General features: G+C 40.5%; 2 protein-coding genes across 8 annotated transcripts in view; one reads left to right on the top strand and one right to left on the bottom strand.

Moving 5' to 3' along the window:
* Nucleotides 1-234: 234 nt before the first annotated feature.
* On the bottom strand, nt 235-22,671 carry Fam76b (family with sequence similarity 76 member B). Of its 7 annotated transcripts, none has more exons than XM_032909643.1 (11): nt 22,037-22,670; nt 21,271-21,335; nt 20,341-20,395; nt 19,097-19,252; nt 16,997-17,196; nt 13,960-14,007; nt 13,727-13,807; nt 12,928-13,063; nt 10,124-10,203; nt 9,798-9,819; nt 235-883 (listed from the first exon to the last, which is right to left on the bottom strand). In XM_032909643.1, exons 1-11 carry the CDS (start codon nt 22,121-22,123, stop codon nt 764-766), a joined length of 1,050 nt encoding a protein of 349 aa, XP_032765534.1. In that variant the 5' UTR covers nt 22,124-22,670; the 3' UTR covers nt 235-763. The 7 variants fall into 7 exon arrangements, with proteins under 7 accessions (XP_032765534.1, XP_032765535.1, XP_032765533.1 ...); XM_032909646.1 differs by lacking the exon at nt 235-883 and adding an exon at nt 3,539-6,034 and having other exon boundaries at nt 22,037-22,666; XM_032909644.1 differs by lacking the exon at nt 9,798-9,819 and having other exon boundaries at nt 10,102-10,203; nt 12,928-13,060; nt 22,037-22,671.
* Nucleotides 22,670-27,441, top strand: part of Cep57 (centrosomal protein 57) — a 20,296-nt gene continuing 15,524 nt past the window's right edge. The window contains exon 1 of the mRNA XM_032909649.1: nt 22,670-23,244. Coding sequence (XP_032765540.1) covers nt 23,200-23,244 — 45 coding nt within the window. The 5' untranslated portion in view covers nt 22,670-23,199. The remainder of the gene's footprint in view (nt 23,245-27,441) is intronic.

Raw genomic sequence — 27,441 nt, 5'->3', positions numbered from 1 at the left:
TGCTAGAGATGTCGGCTTCTGATTCAGGGCCACTAGGTCCTGGTCCACTGCGTTTGCCCCTAGCACAATAAGAACAGGGATATTAGTGTGCATAAAGGACAAATACGCGGTGTACTGAAAGCATCAGTGGGACCAATGAAAGGGAAATAAATGTTCAGCATTCAGTGTGATGTTCCTAAAGCAACTTTAAAAATACTAACTCTGAATTCAAAAGCAATCCATCCAAAGAGAAAATCTTTTCAAATTCATTTTTATTGAGCTTATCAGTTGACTGGATTTGGGGTTGGGGGGGATATTATGGAATTGCCCAAATCTGTTTCTGAAAACATACTCTCCATGTATATGTATAACAAAACATTCAACTATAAATTAACTAGAGGACTGGCGATGACTCAGTCTTTAAAGGCTAGGCTCACAACCCAAACCAAACTGGCCAGGGAAGCTTGCTCCGTCTGAAGCAGGTCTTGGGGCTGGGCTGGCTGTGAAGGAAACCACTGCATAGGTAGCATGGTTTGGTAGCAGAGCTCTCCCTCTGGTGGACATTGGTAGGAATTTTCAGAAAGGTTAAGATCGTTCCAGGACTCTTCATTGCCTGACCTGTAATTTTGTAGTTGTTTTAAAGTCAAGGTGTTTGGGCTATTGGAGAGCTGAGATGTAGACCCATTATGGGGGCTTCTGGTTAGGGATTTCATTTGCTGTCTCCTCAAAATCCCTCTTCTGGATCTCCAAGTGATGACTGCAGAAATGGGGGGAAGTAAGTAGATCATGCCTTGTGTATGAGAAGAGAACTAACTCCTTTGATTTTCCACTGTCTGAAGATGTGATGAGAAACCACCACCTGAGGATGAGTGCTCTCCACAAGTGCCTTCATCGTGTACATGGCCTGTGAAACCGTGAGAATCATTGTTGTTAATAAGCTACTAATCTAAGGTCAGGAGATCTCAACCTGAGCTTGCAGCCATCTCTACTAACAGCCCTTGGTTATATAGGCTGTTTGCTGGAATGTAGGAAGTAGACCAACTTTTATTCCCTTGATCCCCAGAGCAGCCCTCTCCAACCCTATCTGTCCTGATTGTCCCTATCTGTCCTGATTGTCCAAAAATACTGGAGACCAAAGGTTATTTAGTATGCTCACTCTGGGAACTGGCTATAGCCAAGTGTCAGCAGAGGAAATGGTCGGAGGCAGGGGAGAGTAGTTAAATTCTGGTTATGTTATGAAGTTAGGTCTGGCAGAAATTTTGAAAGAATGGTCAGAGTATGAGAAAGAGTCCAAGACAGTACTGAAGATTTGAGCCCCAACAAATTGAATGGTTTCCATCTAGGGCGAGAACATCAAGAGGGGCTTCCATTTGGACTGGGAGTCAGGGACACTGCTAAGCACTAGGACACAATTTTGGACATATTAAATTTAAGAGGCTTAGACTGGCAAGATAGTTCAGTAAGTAAACCTGATGGCCTGTGTTCAAATCCTAGGGCTCACATTGGAGAGAACTGACCCCCGCAGGTTGTACTCTCACCTTCACACTGTGGCATGTAGGTGTACACACACACACACACACACACACAGGTTAAAATGGTAAAATGAAGGTAGATCTAATCTATTATACATCTATGCAGCACTAGACTCAGAGATTAACATTTAATAAAGTAGAAAATGAGTATCGTTTTTAAAATCTAAAAGGAAACATAGGAAGGAGGCGTGAACACCTCCAGCCCTCCAATGTAAGGGATGAAGGGGGACCAAGAACTGGAACAAGGCAGGAGACACAGCCAAGTGTGGGAGGCTCGGCTTTTAGTTTGCAGAACGCATCACAGTTCCTTTGGCAATGCCATCCTTTGCAGACTGCACTCCCTGTAGTAATCGGACGCTTGCAGATCCATGCACTTTCACCTCCTTGCAGTGACTGGCACATGGCATACCAAAGTGATTGCCTGTGCTCTACTGCAGAGCTCCCACTCCAGCAACTGGAGCAGTGATTGTTATGATGGAGAAATGGGAACCAAACTACACTGCAGCATGATGACGGCCATTTCTCAGACATGAATGTCTTTTTACTTGCTTACTCGAATACTGCTTTTCTTCTTCAGTGAGCATGTATTGAGTATAATTATATAGGGGCCGTTGGTGCCAGTGTGTTGTCTTTTAAGTCAGGATCTCATTACATAGCCCAGGTTGTCCTCAAAGTTGGAGAATGATAAGGGTCAGGATGACAGGCATGCACAAGGCCATTTGTGTTGCTTTCATTAGAAAGCTCTATCAGAAAAGTGGGACATGCTGGACATAGTGATGCACAGCTTTAATCCGTCCACCTTCTTCCAGGAGATGAATCAAAACCAAGTACTTAATAACAGTCACAAAAACTTGTAAAGAATTAGTAATATCACTACCAATATTGGAAAATAGCCAATATGCAAACTACATTTGTATAGTTTTACAAAGAAAAAAATTTAAATTTGACTCGAATTCTAACTAGAAGCCACCAATGTGATTAATGTGGTTGGGTATTTCCTGAGTGTTTCTTAGGCTATAGGTCCCACCTCTATTGCTTTCACACACATCCCCCCTAGCAACTAATGACGAAAATGTCAATTTCACCCTTTGGTGTGACTTTCGATATGACCTTGGGTTCTATTTCTAATTTGAAAGCTGCCAACCCTACCAACTGGGCAACTCTTTGTAGAGTCTCTCCATCAGAAACATTCAGGGTCACCAAGGTCTTGCCTAGTTTTACTATTGGTGCTCTCTACTGCAAGTTGAAAAACAAGAGATCATTATTGCATCATAAGTTTTGCAATAAGTAGATTTTCCTCCCAAGACAAATTGCACGTATTCGATTTGCCTAGTGGTTTTAAAATAATGAATACTAGTGTTCAAAATAGTGAATTAGTCCCTAGCCATTTGCCAATGGTGACCTACTACTGCTCTGGTTTTGTTTCTCGGCATTGTAATTATATACATAAATTCATTCCATTGGTTTTAATTCTGTTCACACTGACGTGCTTGGATCAGCTTACCCATCTCACTAAAGCAGGCTGCACTAACTAGGATGTTCCTTTAATGTTCAGTCCCAGTCATTTCTCATAGCTGCTGTTGGGACTTCACCAGGAGGAGGAAAAACCACAATCTTCAGTATGCTCATAATGCCTCACCCCAAATGTCCATAATGGTATTCCTAAACATGGAAATACATCGCTCAGTTGAACAACTGGGACTTTGCAGACATAGCTAAGAGTGTGAAATGGGGGTATAATGCAGACACAGAATGACACGACAGAAAAGATTAGAGTGGGACCAAAGAGCAGAGGTTTCAAGAATCTCACTGGGCTATGGAGGAAGAAGACCAGTGAACAGGATGAAACCAGTGACGAAACCGAGTGGGGGTGGGGCAGGGAATGGAAGCCCCTCCTACTGTATTCAGAACCACCCGGGAAACAGTGATTTCAGACTGAGGTCAATCTGTATCTGTGTTCCCCAAGACTTATATGTGTGTATGTTGCTACTCAAATTACAGTAATTCATTTCAGCAGAATCAACACAAAGCTTTTGGTGTATTTTTATTGTGAAATGTTGGCTTAGAAAAAAAGTACAAAATGTCAACAGTCAGATGTGTACAGGTACAGTATTTTGTTAATCTATACATGTGACCAGCTTAACACATTCATCGTAAAATGCATATTTAGACCAATATACTCTAAAAAATGACTGTAATATTCACAGGCTATTAATACATGATAAACTGGAGCCCATATGACCCTCACTGGGATAAGCTACCTGCAGCAAACAGGCTAAAAAGCACACTACAGCACACCATAGTACCTCTGGACAGGCCCACGTTTAAAGAGTATCAACTCATTAGAGCAACACACTACAGATCTGGGACTGAGACTCAATGACCTATTTATACAATTGCAAAAACAAATTAAGTTATAAAATAGTCATGGAATAATAGTCTAGGGCTGAATACTGTAAAGCCCTAAATTTTAGTTTTACCTTGCACTTTACAAAGCTTCACTATTTTAAACTGATTTTCAATTTCCATGTCCACTAATAAGGGGATGGGGAGATACCGTTTCTACTGTCTCCAGCAAGGTATTAGAACTACTATAGTTCATTTAGAATTGTGACTACTGTGGATTGAAAAATGGCCAGGAAACTGTAATATAAATCATAACAAAACTTAAAGCAATGTAATGACTACTTTATGGATGCAGCAAATCCTGCAAACAATGACCACCCAGAGTAAGGCGTTACCTACCAAAGTTCAGAACAGTTAAATGAAGGTGCTTCTGAGGCCTCATGACGGCAGACTAATTCAACCGCACTGTCCCTTGAAAATGACGTGTTTCTGAACTTGAAGATTTCCTTTTGCTTGTAGTAATGTACTGTGGGAAGTTTACTAAAACTTGAATAATCTAAAATGAATTGTTATATGTACTCTTAACACTAATCTTTACTATGAAAACCATATAAACATTTCTCTAAAAATAAACCCTTCGGGACTGATAAAAACAAGTACAACTGTCTGCACATTACTAAGAGAAAGAAGTCATATGGTGTGGCCAGCAGTGCCTGAAGGTTTAAAATTCAACTTGAAGCCAGAACTAACCGTGAGCAGGTGTTGGTTACTGGCTGAAATCCACTAGAGTTCAGAAGCTGATTTGTAATTTTTCAGAACCTATCCCACACTATCTTAATCTTTTATAGACAATTTTATTCTTTTGAGACAAATTATTTATAAATAGTGTCTGAATCTTATAGATTTCAATTATTCAGACTTAAGCACAGATTTGATTATAAAAAAGTTATTTAATTTTCCAGATTTGTATTAAATTTACAAAGTAAGTATGGTGTACATAAATATTAACTTAGAACACATTATAAAAAAAGCAGATATATGGACCGTTATAGAAACGTTATAAATTTTAAAGAAATTTTATATAAAAATAAAGCAAAACATGTAACTCACAAAATATAAACATGAAGCCACACAACATAAAAATAAAATCTCTATCAAAATGGGAGTTAAAATTAAATCTTTAGGAAAGTATTCCAACATAATTAAATGAACTCAATGACCAACAGCTTCCCTTATGCTACAGCAGCAAACCACAAAATCATCTAAAGTCTATATGCATTATCAGTTAATTCTTAATATGTAATCTTGCATGTTACTAATAACTTTGATTTCTTTTTGAAATTCAGTTATGTACATATGCACTTATATACAAACACTTATTAACATGATTTTTAAACAAACCATATGTACAAAAGATCAGCATTCCTATAAATAAAAACATTAGGTGGCAAAAAGGCACTTGTAAGTAAAAATCTACAGTTTTTACAAAACAAAAACACATTTTACCTTGGATGCTGTACAGTAAACATCAATCCTATAACAGCAATGAAATGTTGATTACTAAACTGATGTTAGTGATGTCACTTTAAAAACATTTACATATTCTCTTAAGCTCTTTTAATAAAAGCACCATGATTCTCTAAATTCATGTTGATATGAAGTAAAAATACAATTCCCAAAAAAACAGTGTTCACCATTTCCTTGTTTAAAAGTTTTGCATTTCTAAATTGAAAACTATTTATTTGAAATCAGCATAGTGTTAAAAGCAAAACACAACCCCTGCTGCTGTTCTGACGACCACTCCATTATTGCATGTTGCATTTTATACAGCACACGCACACACGTGCACTCCACAACTATTGCTAGAAAAAAGTTCCGGGTATCAAAGAATTAAGAAGTCACTCCAAACCAGCTGAAGTTTTATCTGCATGTTTACAACTTAAAAAATGCTGTGTGTAAGTTATAAAAGTGAATAGGAGACATACCAATTTAGTGGCATGTAAAAATATCTTTCCACTGTACAGAGGTCTGTCATAGGACACCTCGAGCACACACTGTCAGGCAGAAATGCTAAACAAGTGACTTTTTCAAGGAGATGTTAGCACGCTTCCACTCTTGTCAAACTTTTTACCCTTTGACAAGGCTGCAACCTGTTTGAGTAGTTCTCTGTTTTTGGCCTGTGAGAGACAAAAATTCAAGATTTAAAAATTTTGAACTATTAATCATGCTGAAAACTACTACTCAATATTATTTAATTTATATAAAAATTATATCAGTGAAACACTAAGAGACCCATGAGCTGGTATATTTCATCTTTTTAAGCAGAAAATAGGCAGAAAATTCTAGATTGGTTTATCAGCTCTTGGCAAACGTCAATATTTGTCCACAACTAGTTTTGGACAAGAAATGGTATGTGGCTCTCTCACCAGAAGTTTCAAATTTAAAAGGAAAAACTTTTGGTTTTTTAATGCATGAAAGCTATTTAAATGCATGTTATTCTACATGCATTCTATTTGATAGTATCAAAGGATGAATCAAATATTTTGGAGAATTTTCCAGCAAGCTGAATGAGGTGTTCCATTTGCTGTTTACATACAGAAAAAGTCTGAGACTGTTTTGTAAAAATCATTCTATCACTCTGCCAAAGGCCCCTTTAAACATTTTCCTAACTTACCTATTTGCATATACATGGATGTGTGTATGAGCGCGTGCCTATGTGTAGGCCACCATATGAAGGTCAAAGGGCAACTTGAGGGCATCCATTCCCTCTTCCCACCACATGGGTCCGGGAAATCAAACTCTGGTTCTAAGACTTGGAGGCCAGATGCTGCTCTTTCCCATTTTCACCAGCACCAGTGGTCCCGACTTTAGTATCATCTAAGCATTTCCTAACGGAGCTGGTATCATTTCCTAACACACCATTCCCACCCTCTGCTGCTGCCACCAAAGACTGAAAATTTCACTTTAGCAATGCTGACTTTTCAGCTGGTTAGACAATGCCTGCTCATCAGAAAGAACACTGCCTGCAGGGGGCGCTGTTTGGTACTGCTTTTGTTCCTGGGGGACTTTACAGGAGGGACCTTCATTCAGTCTTTTCTCATTCTTCTGTTGGTGCTACTCTATGCAGCCTCTGGGAAGTTAGATAATGAAAGTTCCTCTTGTAAACTGCAAATTATCAAGGCTCTCTGAAGTCTCTGAGCCACACGAAACAGTATGGATCCCGTGCACCACTAAACTATAACGCTATTTTAAAATCCCCAGGGAAGTCCCTGCCACTCATTGCATAAACCATCACTCTGACAATCCTAGCCCCTGCCAGAGGTAAAGAGTAACAATGTAACTATGTATTATTTAACATTAGCCTCAACAGACCCATTGGCAAGAAACAAACTTTGGAGTGCAGAGCAGTGACCAGAACAGACAGGCCTTAGCCAGGTCTGCGGAGGCAGGCAGTTAGCAGCAAGCATTTACCCTGGCTAACCAAAGAATCAAAACTGCTTTCAATCAAGGAAAAGTGAATTTACATTTTCCTTTCTTAGAACAAAATGCAGGAACTAAAATAGATCTTGAAAGCAGTTTTTCTCTTGAGTACTTTTGAAGCTAATTTTCAATATGTAGTTAGTCTCCCAATGACATCAGTAACGTGTTGATAAATTATATATACAACAAAGGCTTTAAGAAAAACAGTGCATTGCTGTTATCCTGAGTACTTTATTTTACAGATAAGCTTTTTATTGCAGGGGTTAAATGCATACATTGAAATTTCATTCTAATACTTATTTTGCACCCTACAGAAGCCAATGCAAGTATTGTAATACTTAAGTCAGAAACATTTAAAAATGTCAGCCTAAATAAAGTTAAGAAACTACATAGACCCTGCCTATGTATCTCCAGGTTCTACTTACCTATGACTTAAATGGAGGACACCTTATCCGTAACAAGTTGAAAAATAATTACACAGACATGGTACTACAGTCTGAACACAACTACATTCACACACTATTTCCTTTCTCTTTTTAGCTTATCATATTAAGAACAGAATTTTTACTTGGCATTATTGGTACTTAGGATTTAATATCATTTGGGGGGTGAATTTCAGTTTATATTTCTAGGTTTGATAGTTTAAAATATTTAAAAGAGCTGTTAGAGCAAGATACTTTTATTAATTGTTAAATTCTCTGTATCATAAAAGATTAAGACAGTAGGTAGGAAGGAGAAGGGGGCGCAAACCCAAGTACTTGGAGGCTAAAGGAGGAGGATGAGTCTGAGGCCACACTGGGCCACATAGTAAAGCACTACCTCCAAAACAGAACAAACAATTCAAAGAGATAAAGATTTAACTAGGTCTACTCACCTCGGCAACTGCTAGTAAAGGTAGTAGGTGGGAACTACATTTAGCTGTCAAGAGTGTCTCTAGCAGAAACTCAAAGTACACAGGGAAGCAGTTGATAGGGACATTCAGATACCCGAGTAACCTGAGGGGTGAGCTGACTCAAGCCCGGTGGCCTGAGACACACAATGTAGGATCTAGGTCTCACTGACAACTTACGTGACTTGTTTTACCTGTAAAACTCAGCTATTATACGAAACGCATTGACTACACCTTCCCTTCTGCATGAGTGGCTGCTATGGTGATAGCATAGGAAAATTCAGTTAAGAGGAAGTGGGTTGAAGACACCAACCAGGCTAAAACAAAAAATGGTTCCCTTGCAACTCACTTTAAAAAGGAACTGTTCTTTGGAGCGGTGGAAGAAAATACCTGGTTAAGGCAAACCTAGGAGGTGCTTACCATGATCATGGCTACTCTATAACTTACATGCGGTTGACTATATTCCAGGGAATCATTCACCATAACTTAGTAAGTATACAGTAAAACAATCGCTTGTGGGTGAAAACAGTAACTAATGCACAGGCGGCCCAGCTCATGATGGTAACTCTCTGCGGAAGGAGGGCAAGTGCCTTTCCATGAACCATCACACATAAACAAATTCCCTGGACGCACTATGCCCTGGCTCTACAGAGGCTCCTTTACCAATTTCTGTCACTAGTAAGAATGGTAAGCAGGGACTATACATCTGGATTCCAAGAAGTGCGTAAATTCTATTCATTACGACGCATACCAAACCACAAAAAAATAGAAAATATACCTTGGTGTAATGAAAAAAAAAAATCAGCAGAAAACAAAGCATACAAATGAAGCAAAATTCATGCATTCCTTTCAAAGCTGCACTCTCCCTTCAAGTCTGAACTCTGAATACGACATCATCTGGAGTTTAAGACTGAAAGCTTCTTCACTTAGGGGCTAAGGTTATGTAGCACTTGCCTAGCATGTGTAAGAGCCAGGGCTTGCTCACTAGAACAACAAAAATAAACTAATAAAACAACGCTAAGCTTGTCACTCAAAGATTAACTCCATAAATGTCACGATTTACAACTATAGAACATGAAATCAATATGCTATGGTTTCAGGCCTCGGTTTATAGAACAGATAAAAACAAGTTGCAATGAGGGACTATCATTCCTTTCTCTGCTCATGCTCACTATCTACTCTTGGTGACTCAGCTCCCACGGTGCAGCTGCTGTAGATATTTAAGGCCTATGAATCGACAGTGCGCTAGTACTTACTACATGTATTAATACCTGACACACCTTCAACACCTTCAGAGAGCCCGCAGGTAAGCACTGTCTTGATCTGCAGCACTTGCACACAGTACAATGGCCCTTCAATCATGGTCTGGAGACCTGGCTTTTGGGGGCGGTTGTGCAGGAGAGGTTTTGACATAAGGTTTCTCTATATAGCTCTGGCTATACTGAAACTCACTCTGTAGACCAGGCTGGCCTCAAATTCACAGAGATCCACCTGTCTCTGCCTCCCAAGCATCCAACAAGAATCGATTTTCTTTATCTACCTCCCCTCTGCACATCACATAACACCACTACCTGAAGCTGCTCCACAGTTTCTCTATCTACCTCCCTCTGCACATCACATAACACCACTACCTGAAGCTGCTCCACAGTTTCTCTATCTACCTCCCTCTGCACATCACATAACACCACTTACCTGAAGCTGCTCCACAGTTTCTCTATCTACCTCCCTCTGCACATCACATAACACCACTTACCTGAAGCTGCTCCACAGTTTCTCTATCTACCTCCCTCTGCACATCACATAACACCACTTACCTGAAGCTGCTCCACAGTTTCTCTATCTACCTCCCTCTGCACATCACATAACACCACTTACCTGAAGCTGCTCCACAGTTTCTTTGTGTGCTTTTTCCATACTGTTCATCTTAGCTCTCAAGTTTGACTCTTGGTACTGAAAGTCTGCCTTCAGTTCGGTTAACTGAAATTAAAAATAAGGCATTCATGCACACACATCTGTCCATACACTAACACAATAAACATTCTTCCCCACAGGCTTGCCTTGTTATGAAGGCAGAGGAAGTTGGTAGCAACTGCATATTCTGTGAGAGCAGTTGTTGCTCCTACTGCAGTCACGATATTAACGTTAAGGATCTTTGAGAAGTTGCTGTGGGATTAATTGGTTGCACTTCCATAACTAGCATTCCAAAGCAAAGCTTAATGGCTTGTAAAGTGATTCAACCACATACACTTCAGAGTAAGTCAACAGGCTTCCAGTTAAAATCATCTTCAATAATGAAAGGAAAAAGGCTCCATAATAGGTACATTTCCCCAACAGTTACCAACCAAGGGAGATGGTGTTTGCAATTGTTAATTTGTGCCCAATATTATGTGCATGAAGCCATTATACTACAGTTACCTATCAGGACAAAAATACAGGCAATGTGGCAGGAGGAAAAGCAATTACTGTGAAAAGTGAACAAAATTAGAAATACACTCAATGGTGTAAGGAAGCAGAGACCACAAGATGATGCTTTCATTAATTTGAACACAAACAAAAGGACAGCATCATAGAATTTTAAATACACAGTCTAAGATGCTATTAACAGGAGCACACACCAGGTAATTACTAAGTACCTAGTAAATAAAAAGGTACAAAAGCTCAGAGAAAAAGTCAAGAGTTTTATGCTCATCCTTCCAAACAAAAGGCTTCAGTCCCTTTCCTGAGTCAGTGGTGTATTTATAAAGAGACTTCTGTTCTGAAATGCCAATTCTGACACCATCAACTTTAATAATTATTTTAGTTGCTGTACTGCCTCCAGACCATGAGCTTCTGCAAGGGAAAGATAGTGTCTTGTTTATCTGCCTGTGATTCTTTCTGACTTAGTACAGTGAGTGCTTTGGAAGTCACTCAATAGAGAAACAGAGACAGGAAAATAACTTGATCCTTTAGACTACAAAGAAACCCTGCAAATGCAGGTTTTAGATACATAATTTTTTTCCTTACAACACTAATTGTAAACTTGCTGGTGCCTTTTGTTTTTAAAGGAAATGTTAAGCAGGAAATTCCAACAAAGTAGCTAAACACAACAGTGATGCTGGGGATGAAGGGTCAGAGTCTCCAACAGCAGTTTTCAACCTGTGGATGGTGACCCCTATTAAGTTGTTGGAGAGTTGTTGAATGACATTTGCAGGGGCCACCTAAAGCCATTGGAAAACACAGATATTTACATTACAATTCATAATAGTAACAAAATTATAGTTATGAAGTAGCAACAAAAATAATCTTATCGTTGGTGTGGGAGGGTCACAACACTAGGAAAGAACCACTGTTCTACATTTGTTAATGTTTGGTTCAGAATTACTGCTATTTTACACTAAATCTGACATTTTATTCAACTTTTGTTCAAAGTTAATGCAGATATATTTGGCTTTGTGTTAAAGTTTGTGTACACATTTTCATAAAAGCAAATTAATTTAAAATTGTCACTCATAAAGAACCCTAAAAAAACCCCTACAACTATCCAATTTTTACCTTGCAAACCAATGCTAATTTTCACAAACTAAATTTACTCACACTGTGGTACATACTAAAATAAAGAGGTGGGGCGCGTCTTTAACCTCAGCACTTGGGAGAAGGCAGGCAGATCCAGAGTTCCAGGCCAGGCAGAGGCACACACTGAAACCCTCGGTCAAAATATAAAGAATGAAGTAACACAGTAAATGAAGGCCATCAGTCATCACAGTGCTAGTGTGGGAGCGTAGCACAGAAGCTGCTGAAGGCAGGCGCCAGGACTAATTCTGTCCTACCGGACCTGTCTAAATTTTAATCTCTTTGCTGATGGCAGGCACCTTCTAAAGATTCTACCTCTTCTTTATGTTCATTTCTTTTGTCTGTTAAAAATACAATTAATGCTATTTAGGAGTCATTAAAATTGTCTTTAATGTTTTCACTATTTTCCCAGTGGATGCTTGTCTGAAACCTAAGTATGCAGTAAGTTCTCTTCCATGGTGATGAACAGCAGCACCAACACAGCATTTACATGTGTCAAGAGCTGTAAGAAATACTTCTTACACACATGATCATCACAGTCAGTCCATCAAGCAGCATGGAGCACATTATCTATAAAATGAGAAACCAAGGCCTCAACTAATGAACATGTTCTACTTAAGGCCACACAGAAATGGCCAAGGTTGGAATTCCATCCTGAATGTAGCTAACTATCTATAAAGCCAGTGAGTACACCCACTTCTTACAGACTGCTCTTAGATCCCTACTGCTAATCACTACCACAGGATACTGAAGTATTATTACTTCTCATTGCCTAATTGATACAGATTGACAGAGAAACGCAGTCAATATACATTAAAGACTGTTTTCAATTACTTTTAAAACAATGATTTATATATTCCATTTATATCTCATTCTAAGATTAAGATATCAGACCTATTTTAAATTTGCATACTAACTGAAAATTAATGCTTAAAGAATTACTATTATAATCAGCTCTCAGTTAATTCTTAGAACTATGAACATTCTGAAACACCATTTTTACTTATTTTCATTAGATGGCTTAGACTTCAATTTGGGCTTCTATAAAAGTCGTGCATTGCAAGCTAAAGAAATTTAACTCAACTAAAGAAAATTTGCAAGGGTTAAGTTAAGATGCAAATCTTACCAGGCTTCAGTGAACTATATCCTCACCTTTTTATCTTTTTCCAAAATGGTCTGGTCTCTCTGCTGTAAGAGACGCTTAAGTGACATCACTTCTTCTTTCAGTTGACTGATAAGGACAAAATTGTCTGTTCCCCCACTATCTGCTGACTGGTTTATAGAGCTACTAAAAAAGAAAAAAGTAAAACAGAATTACATAAAGTAGAAGGAAAATCTGCACATGTTCAAAATGCATAAATTAGACAATTCCACAAACATCCTTAAGGCTAATGCAAAAAAATATGTACCTGACAGAAATGGATGCAACTGGCAAATTACCTTACTAATGGCACACATTACATACACCTGCAGAAATATAATTGAGTATTAGCTTTTAGGGGTCAATACTTCTAGCGTAAAGCAATAGGCAGCCAATTTGTACAGTAACATCAGCAAACGTCGGCTAATGAGCTCGAAACAAGTCACACGCATAGCTTTAATCAAAACATTTGCTAAGCAGGTCAATTGGAAAATACCACAATCAGATTTGTGTCTCTTTTCCTTGAAAAACTATAGTAATGTTTTCTATTCAGATTTGTTCTTTCCTCAGAACCCAAATTTATTCCCCAGTTACAACAACATAGTTCAGTGCCACTTTCTTATTGCCAAAAGTTAAGGTTTTCTTAACTGATTATGTATGCTTTACTCTCCAAGGTGACTTAAAAGGGGGGGGTCGGTGTGTGAGACCCATGTTTCTATTCTCATATAAAATATGTAATAATAACTGATAATTAACCAAAACTATTCAATTAAGTTCAGTTTCCATAGCACTAAAGAAATCTGTTTTTACCTATCTCCATTAGATGGCTTAGATTCCAGTTTGGGCTTTTTCTTTGGAGTTTCATTCTGAATTGCTGCAGAGGATTTATGGCTGAAAGCAAACATTAGCAGAAGTGATTAGAATAAAATAGACAGAGGCATCAACTTATAAGCTATTACTCCTCTGCAACGACACCGTTCCTTTCCAGTCTGAATAAGCACGTAGAGAGAATGACTATACCCCGCGCACACACCAGCACTCACCTCTGTTTCCACAGTCCCTGCTCCTGCTCAGGACTTAGACTGCTGACTCTGAAAAACACATGAGCAACATCTGATCATATTTACTTAACACATTCTTCCCAAAGGAACCAAACTGCTCTAAATCTACTCATCAATTAATATATGAAACAAATCACATTTTAATAGGATAACCTCTAATCCAATTATTACTAGCCAGCCTACATTTTTTAAATACAGGTATAATGGTAGATTGTATTTTCTCTTTAAGATTTCCAATAACTCAATTTAAAACTGTATTCAGTTTTGGAGTACATGAGCACAAGAGCACAGCAGGATCATGTAAGAATCTAGGAATGACTCTGCCAACTGCCCTGGCTACACTACACAGAGGTCTGCATCTGCATGGTTATCCAAATGCAGATAAACTTGACCTAACTCGAGCTGCTAAGGATCCCTGTCAAGGTGGACTAGAAGTAGCTTACTTCCTTTCTTCTTAGTCTCCCTAAGCAGCCTTCTCCAAGTCTACAGATGTCTCTTTGTCAGTACACAAAAGTCACACTCATTATACTGGAAAACTTCAGAAAGACAAATAGTTTCACTCAGAATGGTATGACTTCCTTCCCATTTTTCTGTAATATTAATAACTACTAAATAGCCTGAGAGTTAGAAACACATATTTATTCAACTTAAGAAATGCACATCATCTAAGCTGTAATACCATAAAGTTATTTAAAGTCCCCAAGTCTTACTTCCATATCCGTGAAATGGGTATAATTCATTTTGTTTATGGCTACAGGCACTTATACAAGTAAGACAACCTAATACAGCATGAACATGTATCACAAATATATACATTTACAAGTGTATGAAAACCAGTCACATTTTTTTAAGTAGAAGTAAAATAGAGAATTAAAGTATACCCAGAAAACCAAAACAAACGAGAAAAACACTGAAGTTCCAAAGACTGAGCTGTAACCCTATTACCCTGGATCATTCTCCATCAGGCATCAAATTGCAGGTCTAAGGAGGGATTCCTCTGTACATGTATAAAACAAATGAAAACAAATCTCACTATGTGTACGCATTCCCAAGTCACATAATTACTCACTTAAGTCCCAATAGCACAGTAATGACATATCAGAAACTCCTGGAATCGCCATCTTAGTGATCCAAGGCTGTCATCCTGGATCCAAACTGACTTTAGTGCTATGCCCTGCACGACAGAACTCAACCATCAACCTTCCTCTATTATATCACACCCGTTCTTTCTGATCTACTCAACTTAAGATAGGACCCAACAAGCTTGCTTGCCTATTCATAATATGGTCTTTAGTCATCAGATACACAACTGTACCACCAGCCTTACGCAGTGACAGGTTCTGTATCTGAGGATCCAATTAACTACAGAGGAAATGTAGGTCAGCCTACAGTGGTCACTGCAGTGAACAATACTGAACTTTTGTCTCTTCTGCCTAAACAGCACATAGTCGACAATGGGTTCTAAATATAATCCATTGTGTTAGGTATTCTAAGTAATTTACAGATCACTTACAGTACAGGTCATACAACACTAGACCACATCATGAAGGAGACTGGGGCACTTTCTCTTGTGAATAACAAGGGAATAATGTATCTGTATTTCTTAAGTACCCCTCCAAAAGAGAAACGAAAGTCGGCATTGTCTTTTTCCCTTTTTCATTAGAAAATTGTTATCCTTTTAAAAGATTAAATGGCTGCCACCTAAATTTACATCTTGGTTTTTTTCCCATCACGCTAGGAGAAAATCATTCTAAAGACAGCCAGGGAAGAAGAGATTCTAGGGTCTGAGGAACAGAGTATATACTGAGAACAGTATATACTTTTTAAACATTCTTCTTATAGCAAGGAACAGAATCAAGGCTTGTGCTCTTCTGCTCCTCAGATCTCAAACCCTCCATTTTCTTCCTCCGTGAGAATGCATGCAGTCTACGACTGCCACCCTAGGAAACACTACAGCACAGCAGCAAGCACCACGGACTCAATGAAGCCTCACAGTCTAAGAGGTGTTTGCTGGTGTTAAGCTAAAACTTTTGTGTTGCAAAATGTGTAAGCCATTTGTTTCCTGCACATAAAATATTTTAAATAACTATCTGAAATTCTAAAGATGCATAGAAAAATTTAGAGAAAAAACAAATTCTGAAAAATAGGTATACATCAAATCCTTATTTGCAATTTTCAAACTAAATTTGTTTTAATGTTGCTTTTTTCTATAAACACTACAATTACATCTTAAAATCTTCTTAATCATACAGTTAAAAATTACTACTATATAGTTTCTCCCTATATGAAATCACTTTAAAAACTAAGTAAGATGTTGTATTTGAAGTTTTACAATGCCACCTATGCTTTAAAAAAAAAATCCAACAACAAACAAAAGTATAAAATGAAGTACCCACAGTTAAAATAATGTCTCTTACAGTTTGGAACTGGAAGACTAAGAATGCTTCTGCAGGGGCTGGGCAGATAGCTTAAAGGTGGAGCCTGTGCTTAGCACAGAGAAGGACCTGGGTTCATACAAAATATATGCATGTATGTATGTATATATAGTCTGTTCTCTGAAAGGATTAAATATGTATTCCTCCAGGTTGCTTTACATGTGTTTTTACTACGGTAAACAAAGAGCAAGTGAAATAAACTTCCAATACTCAGACAGAAAACAAGGGCTTCCCATGAAGCCTGTGACCTAGAGCCAAACTTGTCCTACAAAGTCATTCTCTATCCTCCAAGGTCGCGGTGTCATACACATACCCATAAGATTAAAAAAATAAATAATTTTATATAAATAAATAAGCTTTTGTTAATTGGCATAACTGAAATGTCAACGCTGATGTACCTTGATTTTCATACAGGATTTTATAAATGAATTTTGCACTATTTTAATAAATACAGAATACACTGTGGACATCTTTCAGAGCATCATGTGTAACAGAAACTGGCCACTAGGAGGCAAGATAACAGACACAGTGAAAGCTCATTAGCAATGGCAGGACCGGTTATAACAAAGGATTTTAGTGCTTACTTGTGGTGGCCACTGCTGTGGCGATGGTGGTGATGGTGGTGGTGGTGATGGTGTTTTGAATGATGCTGGTCTTTCTCAGTAAGAGATGAAGATGAGGAATTGGAATGTGAAGACCCCAAACTCTTCCTCTGTTCTTTTGTCTTCTGTAAAACTCTCTTGTATGATAAGGTGCAGAGCCAACACAGTAACTTCCCGTCCACCTTCGAGGAAAACAGCTGGGTAAGTGCACTTGCAAACGGGCTGCAGCAAGTCTAGCAAGCCACTCAACCTGCAGAAGCACTTCACTCCACGTGTGCAACTCTTACTTTCGAGAAATTCCAGAATAAATGCACGTATGCAGATTTTTTAAACTGAGCACAAATGTATGTTTGGAGTAATACTGTAAGGGGATTATAAAATTAGCTACGAGCACTGATTTATAGACCTCCAGCACTGTTCAAAGTAATTTTAATTTTGAGAGACACTGCCTTTATTTAGTCTAGAAGGTAAGTACAACAGGGGCTGGAGAGACAACTCAGGAGTTGAGCGCATGTTTTGCTCTTACAGAGAACCCAGGTTCAGTTCTTGGCACCCACATGATGGCTCACAATCAGCTACAACTCCAGTTCCAGGACATACAGAAGTCCCTCTGACTTCTTCGGGTATTAGATAGGCACATGGTTCACACATGCAGGCAAAACATTTATAGACATAAATCAGTCTTTAAAAAAAAAAAAAAAAAAAAGGAGTACAAATGGCTGATTATTTCAAAGAAATCTAGCTGGAATGGTTTAGTAGTGAATTACCAAAATGACAGTTACTTCCCACAAGAGTAAACACTGACTTAAACAAGAACAGAAGCTGTAACAACAATCAATTCTCATTATATTCAGAGTTTATATATCTGTAGATTTGCCTATTACCTAAGTCTAGACTCCTATTTATGGTCATTCACATAGATGTGGAGCAGCACAAAACTCCTGTTAGCAGGTGTCACAGCCCCACCTATAGCAAAACAAGCCAGGATACTCTTCCGTGCTTCAGCTCTCACACCGTAAACCACTGTTCTTTCCAGAATCATTCAGTACTGCCATTCTTAGTTTTAAAAAGGCTGTGATGGACCTTAGAAAAAAAAGCTAGTTATAGTTTTGTTCAGTTATTATTACTGCTCCTGGCCGTGAGTTCAATTAGGTTCACATATAAGTTATCTTCAACAGACACTAAAATCACAAATGTATTAGATAATTGTAAGCATGTTAAGATTATAGGCAGGAACTTACTCCTGAATTCCTCTTAAAAACTACAGCTTGCTATTCACTGGTGCTCCTGGCAACTTTACAGACAGGAACTACTGCAAATAATGAGAACCAATTGTGTGAGGCCAGCGGAGAGAAAGTGACTTCTTTCCAAAATTAAGGTCTAGTTTCTGCCTTTCCTCATTCCATACAGGAAATGCTGGAGGGACATGTCTTACAACTAAGGTACATACAGTGCTGTGGGGGATCTGGGTAAGCCCCTCAAAGTGACAGTCATCCTCCAAAGCAACTGAAACTGACACACAGGAGGCTTGTGTGAATGCTCATCAGCAGAGGAATGGCACATACACCTAATAATTACGTCACTGTAGGCAGAGAGAAACAAACAGGAGTTTCAAACACGAGCCAAACAAAAGGCAGACACTAACTCTGAATCTTATGTGCTAATATGCCATCTGGTGTTTTTTCTCACAGCAACAATTTCAAGTAACCAGCAAGCGTATACGTAAAAGGATTCACTTCAAAACGGAACTGGGATGAACAGTGCAGAACGCCTATCACAAAGGATTATAAGCATTCTCACTCAGGACAGTTCTACTGTACTGTCTAGGCTGGTCTTGAATTTCTGGGTTCGAATGATCCTCCTGCTTCACCATCCCACGGAGCTGGGACTATAGGCACACACCATATTCATATAGTCATCCTAACTGGTCAACATGAACCCATACACAATGCAAAGTCATAATATGCTACTCCTCCATTTCTGTTTTCAAGTAGCAGGAACCAGGGTCTTAGAGGTGAACTGATTATAACAATTGCCAAGTTTGGTGTTTTAATTCTAGAAGATATCATAAGTAAAACATACTTTTCTTCTTCCTTCCTCCTTCCGATCAAAAGCACACTGCTGTTTGCACTGTTCACAGGTTTGAGGTGCTCCATATTTTTTTTCTGAATTTGTACAACGCTGACACTTGGTACCAATAAATGCTGCAATTATGTTACAGTACTGACAAGGCTTAGGCTGAAAAATAAACATATTTTGTTTAACCGAGATATTTAAAACTTTGTTGCATATGACACATCCAGTGTTAGTAAACTATTTGGGGGGTTAATGAAGAAAAGTGTTAAGTTAAAAACATTTGTTTCTGCCAAGTATATATTCAAAGACAAATACTATGGGTCTATTCATTCAACTAACATTTATTGCTACGGTCATGAAGCTCACTACCCATGCTCAGAAATCTGACCACTGTGATAAAGACAACGTGTGTGAGTCCTCAGTGGACTTATACGGCATTTTTATACAATATAAAATTTGCTTATGGGCTTAAAGTTATTCACAGTAAAGTCTCATAACCTTTAACTTGAGGATATGAACTTAAGAGTGATTTACTAGCTAGCTTAACTGTTACATCATTTATGCAATCAAAAATAATTTTACCATGCATAGGTTGTTGCCACAGTAAACATAAATATCTTTTCAATATTAAAGAATTGTATTGCATATTCAATTTAAGTAAGAATAAGCATCCTTGATTTCTTGTATATTCAGGACAGTACAGAGTCTTTTTTTTTTTTTTCCGGGGCTGGGGAATCGAACCCAGGACCTTGCGCTTTCTAGGCAAGCGTTCTACCACTGAGCCAAATCCCCAACGACAGTACAGAGTCTTAAGGTCAGCACTTTGACCAATCATAAACAGCACCGATATTACTATCAACAACATGCATGCACGCACGCATCAGTCAATTTGTACCAAGATACTGTCATTGGTTTTGAACACTTGAATGGTGCTGCCATATAAAAAGTCCCAGAAATTAGGAGAAAGTATGATTATTGAAAATAAATATGTTCACATTAAGGAGCTTGCCTCATTGGTACTTTTAAAATACCTTCACAAACTTCACACTGAAATAAGCTATAAAGCATCTAAAGCATGCAGTTGTTTTTAAATAACTTCATTTTCCCACTAACAGTACAGAAAAAGTTTTCCATGAACTATGTTGATATGTGCAGATACTTAAGTACAGAGACTGGACTGTTTTGTGAGAAAAATCATGAAGAACTGAAACTAGTCAATAATAAGGACTTGAAATGAAAAACATACTTACTGTTCCAAACTGCTTGACATTTTGAGCACACTTCTTACAAATTGTGTTAGTTTTGCTGAAAAGGAATTGTATTCAGATGATTACTCATGCAGCTTTCCATGTAGGTATCATGTGCTGGCCTATAATAAATCTGTACATGACTTATTTTGGGTTAACTTTAGGATAGTTTCCTGTAAACCCAGTTTTCTTTAAGACAAATTTTCCATATACTATTTACGTACTACAGTGCCTCCAGGTCTCAGGATATATGCCCAGGTTGGTCTCTAAGTGGTAATTCTCCTGCCTCCACCTCCAAACACTGTGCTTATAGGCAACCAACTTACTGCATATTTTCTGTAAAGAAAACAAAGCAGAAGCCCTAATGTCTTCCCTCTGGTTCTAAACATTCCCTGACCAATACGAACGCACATTCTCATGCATCAGGGCCCACCTCACTTCCCAGCCTGCCCTGTTCCACTGCCATGTCCACATACTCAGTAAGAAAATCACTTGTTCTCTTGAGTTTACTTTGTGTCCTCTAAAAGAGGGGTCTCCTGTTAAAAGCATCTGTGCTAATCACACTGCTAAAGGCAGCGACCTCAGTCTTAGAAGGCAGTTGGAAAGACTGTAGCTCTTTCCTTAGGCTAGTTAGCAGTTTCCCCTTAAAAACAGTTTAAAAGTAATTGTTTATATTTTGATTGTTGGCAGAAGTATACATTTTCCATCTATCAATTTATCCCTTATTTTCACGTGTTCAAGTTGAAATCTGGTTCTAAAATAAAACCAGGATTTCTTTAGTTAAATGTCTTCTCTCATACTGCACATAGTAGCTTTTCATTTTAAATTTCAGAAACAAAAGCATTTTTTCAAAGCGCTTTAACACAAATATTACAACCCCCAGTTATTCCTTATACAAATGTGTAACAATGAAAAACTGCTCAGTATACAAACCTCTCCTGCTGAAATTCTGATCTGCAGTAAGTACATTTTACAATAGGATGTGCAATCCGACATTCCTGTAATAAGATAATACGTAAGTCAGTATTTATCTCAGACTCCCAACCTTGCTCTTCTGCTAGAAATTAATCGACCTAGTCAAGTGCCTGAAATGTCAATAAGACCTAGCTGGCAACGTAAACAACTGGTGATTTATCACATCAACCGCCAGTTAGAGTATAATTCCATGGGGATATTTTTGTCCTTAGTGGATGCAGAGGGTCGAGGAGAGATATGGAACAGATAAAAACCAAGGAAGCTGTCAGGACTGACTTCCAGGGGTGATTTACATGTGGAACTACTAGTTATTTTTGTACAGTTGCTCACAGACAGCATCCCGGCTTTTATGGGATGGGAGGAGCTCCAAATCAGAGCACTCTGTTCCCAAACCAGTCGCTTCACTTTCCGGGACACAGAAGCAGGATGCCATCAGCTCTGCAGCTTCAGGTTCAGGTTCCTAGCAAGAAAGTGCAAACACAGCCCTGCCTCCCAGTGGAAGGAGAAGGCAGTCTCTCCCAAATCTGGTATGAGAGAGTCTGCACCGGATCTCTGCGACACGGTGGACTGGTGGCCTCCTGGCTCTGCCCCACCCGAGACCGCCAGGCGCGGCCGAGTCAGCCCCAGTCTGAGAGCAGGCGGGACGCGGTCGAAACGGGTCTCGCCCACATAATGCCCGGGCCCTGGCGGGGAGCGGTGCGCTGAACGCCCGGCGCCCACCGACCTTGCAGAGCTGTTGGCCCTGCGATAGCTCCTCGAAGGGGTAGCGCTGCGTGCACTTGGTGCAGGCGTACAGGGCCGACGCCGCCATCCTGCTTTCCGGCTCCTCCGCGCGCGCTCAGGCGGGGCCTCCGGGAACTCGGCTGCCCCGCCCGCGGGCTCTTCTGCCCCTGCGGCCCCGGCCTGGCAACTGCCGGGCCCCCTGCGTCCCCCTCCGCCTCCGACGCCGTCCCGGGACACCTACTACCGCCCGCCCCGCCGCTCCAGCTTAGGCCCGGACCGTGGCGGAGGGAGACGAAGCGGGAGCAAGGCTGTGGATTCCGCTTCCTCCTCGGTCTCGCGTCCCTCCCTATGATTGGCTACAGAGAGCCCCTACGTCACTCGGAAGCTCCGCCCAGTCCCTTGCTTAGGTTAGGCAGGGAGGGCCCACAAAGAGAGAAAGAACCAACCAATAGGAGGCTGCGGCTCTCGGAGCGCGAACTCCGCTTTGAAAAGATCCCGCCCATAAGCCGCGGCCAGTCATCCTTTGGTTGGTGCGCCTGAGCCCATTGGGCACAGGTTCACGAAGCGCCATTTTTTTTTCAGTCCTTGGCTTCCATTGGACCATGTCATTAAGCCCCTCCTACTCCTGTTTGTCATTGGCCGAAAGGTCAGTACTTCACCTGGAAAGGCAACGCTCTCTGGAGTTTATTCCTGGGATGTTGATGGAGTGTATCAACTTTCCATTCACCTTTATTCGGCTTCCGTCATCCACACCAGTAGGCGCTGAAGGCTCCAGAAGCTCTACCCTTTGCTTCCTCCTTCAGAACATTCATCCCTTTCCAGAAGCTCCCAGAGCAGTCTGTCAACTCACGACGTTGCCGTTCCCGCAGGCTCCGCGGTGCGCTACCTTGTGACGTCACCGAGAGAAGAGGCGGGCTCTCCCCTGCCACCATAAGTTGTCCTCTTTTCTGATTGGTCACTGGAAGGCGTCTGTCAAGACGCGTTGCCTTTCCCGTGCGCGCTGAGTGTGGCATCCTTGTGGTTTGTGAGACCGAGGCTCCTATAGGGTTCACAGCTCTCCCGCCCTTTCCATCGGGGACTTGGATTCGGCTTACCCCAGGCGTGCGGCTGTCGAATCCGGGGGAGGGGCTCCAGGACGGCGGCCCGCGTTGCGCAGGTGGGAAGATGGCGGCGGCCTCGGTCTCGGCGGCTTCTGATTCTCAGTTTTCGGTAAGGGGTGGCGTTTGTGTGGGTTCCAGGTGGTCTTGGACGGCTCTCTGGGTTGCTTCACTTTTCAGGCGCCTAGATCTGGCGTCAGCCCTCGTCCCGCAGGATGGCGGGTTGCCCGAGGACGCCTGCCACTCCGGGAGGCTGCAACTGTGTCTTCCGGAGCAGCAGCCCGCCTCCTTTCCCGCTCTGCGCTCGCAGGTCCTCGCAGCCGGAGCTGTGGAGCGTTGTCCCGAGCCAGGCTGGTGCACGCTCAGGCCTGCTAAAACAAAGCCCCGTCAGTCACGTGAGCGTAACGGCCCAGCTCGGAAACCCTCAGTAACAGGTAGTTGTGCAGGTCTGTAGAGTGACAGCCCCTGAGGCGTCCGTGGTCCCCAGAGTGCATTTTCGCCGTTGCTACAGGGCCTCTCAGTGTCTGTTGCGCGACCCTTGCAGCCGGAGCCCGGGCATCCCTACTTCCCATGGCATGACTAGGATACAGTGTGGAAATGTTGTTTTGGAGAAGCGATCGGGGAAATTAAACCGGCGAGATTAGTCACTGGTGTTTTAAGAGTGGATTGTGGAGCTCAGTCTTTTGGAAAACGCTCCACTAAGAAGAGATAGGAATTAATGTGAGAACGCTCGAGTTCTGTTTAGAGATGCCCCTGTGCCTAGCTGACCCTTGGTCCTAAAGTTACAGGGAAGAATTGAATAGAAACCCCATTCTAAAGAAGGAGCAAAGCACCGTACTAATTAGATAATTGCTGCGCTACAGGCTTGGGTACCAGAGGAGTCTGGGAGAGATTGATTACAGTATTAGGGAAGATAGGATCTTGAAGAGAGGGTGAGCTGGCTGCCCTGTTGAGAGAATTTTAAGAGAAGAAAGCACTGCAGGTTTAAGATCTATGTGGCTAGACAGTAGGAACGTTCAGGACCCCAGAGACATATAGAGGTAGCAACGATTAAGAAGAGCTAGAAATACAGGTGAAAATGAATAATGAGGGATGTCAGGAAATTATCAGGGTAATTTTAACAGCGGATGAGGTAACTTAGGAATCGAAGTTTCAACTTTCTGTGGCTACTAGAACTTGTGATAAGGTCAGAATATTTCGTTTTCCAAACACTGGGGTGTACCTTTGCCAAAGATCTAGAGAAGATTAAGGTGAAGAGATGAAGCAAGTCATTGGGAGTTAATCCATTGTCAGGTCAACGGAAGGTAAAGGAAAAACTATCAGAACTAAGTGTCAGCAGATGCATGAATTATATGAGATACAGTTGATTAAACCTGGGGAAGGAGAGCTCTTTCTTTGCTCTCAAAACTTAGAAATTGGAAACTCAGGCAACTTAGATTGAACTGCACTCAAGGCCATCAAGGCAGGGCCACAGGGATGCAGTTAATCCCTAGTCCTTAGGGTAGACCCAGCAGAAATTTAAAGCCTGTTTCATGGAAAAATAGATCTTGTGACTCTGTTTGGAGTTGGGAACAGAAGAGAAACTATTTTTACTCCACCATAGTACATGTGTGTAACAATAGTGTTTGAAATAAAAGGTTTGGAGATGCGTTGATAGAAAGGTGCTGTTAGTAGGGTAACAAGAAAATGCCTCCGTGTTAGGCTGTAAGCAGGCAACTGAAGGTAGGAAGGGACCTTTGCAAGCAGAATAATTGCAGCAATGAAAATAAGAGTAGGGCTGGAGAGATGGCTCAGTGGTTAAGAGCACCCGACTACTCTTCCAGAGGTCCTGAGTTCAATTCCCAACAACCACATGGAGGCTCACAATCATCTGTAAAGAGATCCGATGCCCTCTTCTGGTGTATCTGAAGACAGCTACAGTGTACTTATATATAATAAATGAATAAATCTTTAAATAAGAAAATAAGAGTGGATTGTGGGTATTTGAAATCAAAGTCCGTATTGCTGAAAAACTGGTAGGGAGACTATCAAAAGAAAGTGTCAGGAAACGATATAAGGGTTAACCTGGTACTTGCTACATTATGTGGGAATTGTGTGAGTGGTAAGAATTTTGAGGTGTAGTCCATGGGGTTTTGATTAGATCTATTAACTTGACTCAGTTTTTTAAGGATCATTATCACTAGCAAGCTGATTGGAAGAGCAGACTTAAGAAATGTGAAAAGTGAGGGGTTGGGGATTGAGCTCAGTGGTAGAGCACTTGCCTAGCAAGCTCAAGGCCCTGGGTTGGTCCTCAGCTCGAAAAAAAAAAAAAAAAAAAAAAAAGAAATGTGAAAAGTGGTGTTTCAAGTAATTCAAACTAAAAATAGAGCTATAGCAATATTAAAGTATAAAAGATTCTAAATATGTTATGGAGAAAGAACCCTGGATGATTTGCAGAGAGTAGATGAGAGGTAAATGAAAATTACCTCTATTGGGGTTTTCTGTAGAGCAGTTTGGTAAATGGCAGTGCTGGCAGAGGAGCAGATTTGGGGACTAACCAAGACTTTAGTTATAACCATGCTGCATGTTAGTTGAGACATCCAAGTAGCTAGTGAATAATGTGAATTTAGAGTTGTAGATTGAGATCTCCATTCTGTTTTAAATTTGAAAGACAAATAAAAATGAAGAGCCTGAGAGTAGATGAGACTTTCCAGGCGGTTAGAGATCCAGGGAGTCGATGAAGGAGAGTCTATGGGATTAAGGGGAAATCCTTGTTGGCTTCCTCCACTGAGGGTTAGGTGAACGATCACAGAAATGTGATCCATGCTTCTGAGAGATTGCTGAACTCAGCAATGTAGAGGAACTGGTGAGTTTGATGAGCTGTTTGCTTCTTAGGAATGAGTAAAGAGGGGTGACTTAGAGTACCAATTGTAAACATCCTTTGAAAGATTATTTTACTTAAAATTTTGATAGTTTTAATTGATGTGTGCATGATGATGTGGGGAGGTGCACCTGCCGCAGTTTGTTTTTGGAGGTCACAGGACAGTTTTGGAGTTGTCTCCTTTCACCATTAAGTGGATTCTGGGAAGTAAACTTGATTCATTAGGCTTGTTCAGCACGTACCTTTATCTACTGCACTAGAGTTTGTTTTAAAAAAAAACTCAAGATCAGTCTAGGGTTGAAGAGTCTTGTAGTTCAGGAAAAGGTTTTGTCTTTCCCCTTTCCTGGCCCTGGGACAGATGTAGTGGAGAAGGGAAATAGAGACACCAGGAGGGGTTTAATCTGAGGAGGTGAGACTTTGAAAAGCTAAGTGGAGACAGACAGGTTATAGGCTTGCTGCTAGTTTTGGAAGAAGGAAGAGCTAGTTCATGGGTTTTCTGTTTAGAACTAGTTTATTCAGTTCAAGTGATCACATAAATTTTTCTGCTTTCGTGAGGGGGAACTATAACAAAATCACTTAGTTTAGCTTGAATGTTAAATGATGGGATTCTAGCTGTGTCTAGCTAACCAATAAAAACACAGTGTTCTCTGTTAGAAATATGTAAGATCAAGGTACCAGACAATTCATAATAACATTGACAATATTTTAAGAAGTGAAAACTTAACTGTTTTTCAGGTTACTTTCAAAATAAATTTTTATTATTATACAGGTATTTGGAGAGTTCTGCTTACTCCAGGACATACATGGTTTATTGTTGCGAATACCCATCATTCCTTTGCAGACTTCACTAATACAAGATTGAAAATCCTAATGTGTTATGACACTGAGAAGGCCGATGAGTGTGTGAGAACTCTGAACAGCTGGCAGTCATCCTGTCTTCTGCCTTGGCTCCTAGAACCTCCATGACTTCCCTCTTTCCTGAGTGTCCAACACTATAAACTCACCACTGCTAAAATTCTCGTTAACATTCAGAGGTAGACTGTGGTAAATATAGGTCATGTAGAACATAATGTCAAATCTGACAGATTCATGACAGATGCTATGAGAATATCTGATAAGCCTGAAGGTGTTTTACAATTGTTTCCCCTTTTTGGGAGCTAAATATAAATTCTTTAAGAAAAGAACATGCTGGAATCTATGGGCTGTGTTGCTGCAAGAGGACCATGTCTGGGTCCATGGTCTTCCCGCAGCTGGAGCCTTGTTTCTACAGATGTTACAACCGAGGGCCATTTAGATGTCGGTGTTAGAAGCTGCTACCCGAAGCCCATACTGCCAGCAGGGGCCATCTTGATGTGAGTGGACTGTGCAGCCACCTGAGGCCACTGCAGCAGGGGGGGCTTTGTTGATGTCCATGGACTGGGCTGCCACCTAAGGCCATACAAATGTCTG

This window comes from Rattus rattus, chromosome 8 (genome assembly GCF_011064425.1).
Source record: "Rattus rattus isolate New Zealand chromosome 8, Rrattus_CSIRO_v1, whole genome shotgun sequence".
NCBI classification, from domain to species: domain Eukaryota; kingdom Metazoa; phylum Chordata; class Mammalia; order Rodentia; family Muridae; genus Rattus; species Rattus rattus.
The sequence above is the reverse complement of the archived record's forward strand: the minus strand, read 5'-3'. Positions and strand labels throughout refer to the sequence as shown.

What these genes read in the sequence shown, in the direction of transcription:
- Fam76b (XM_032909643.1), bottom strand. Translation starts at nt 22,123, where the DNA reads ATGGCGGCGTCGGCCCTGTACGCCTGCACCAAGTGCACGCAGCGCTAC. An exon ending in AAGCCATCTAATGGAGATAG is followed by an intron (nt 13,064 to 13,726) that starts GTAAAAACAGAT and finishes TTTCTTTTTTAG; the next exon opens with TAGCTCTATAAACCAGTCAG. An exon ending in AAACTGTGGAGCAGCTTCAG is followed by an intron (nt 884 to 9,797) that starts GTAGTGGTGTTA and finishes ACGGTTTCACAG; the next exon opens with GCCATGTACACGATGAAGGC.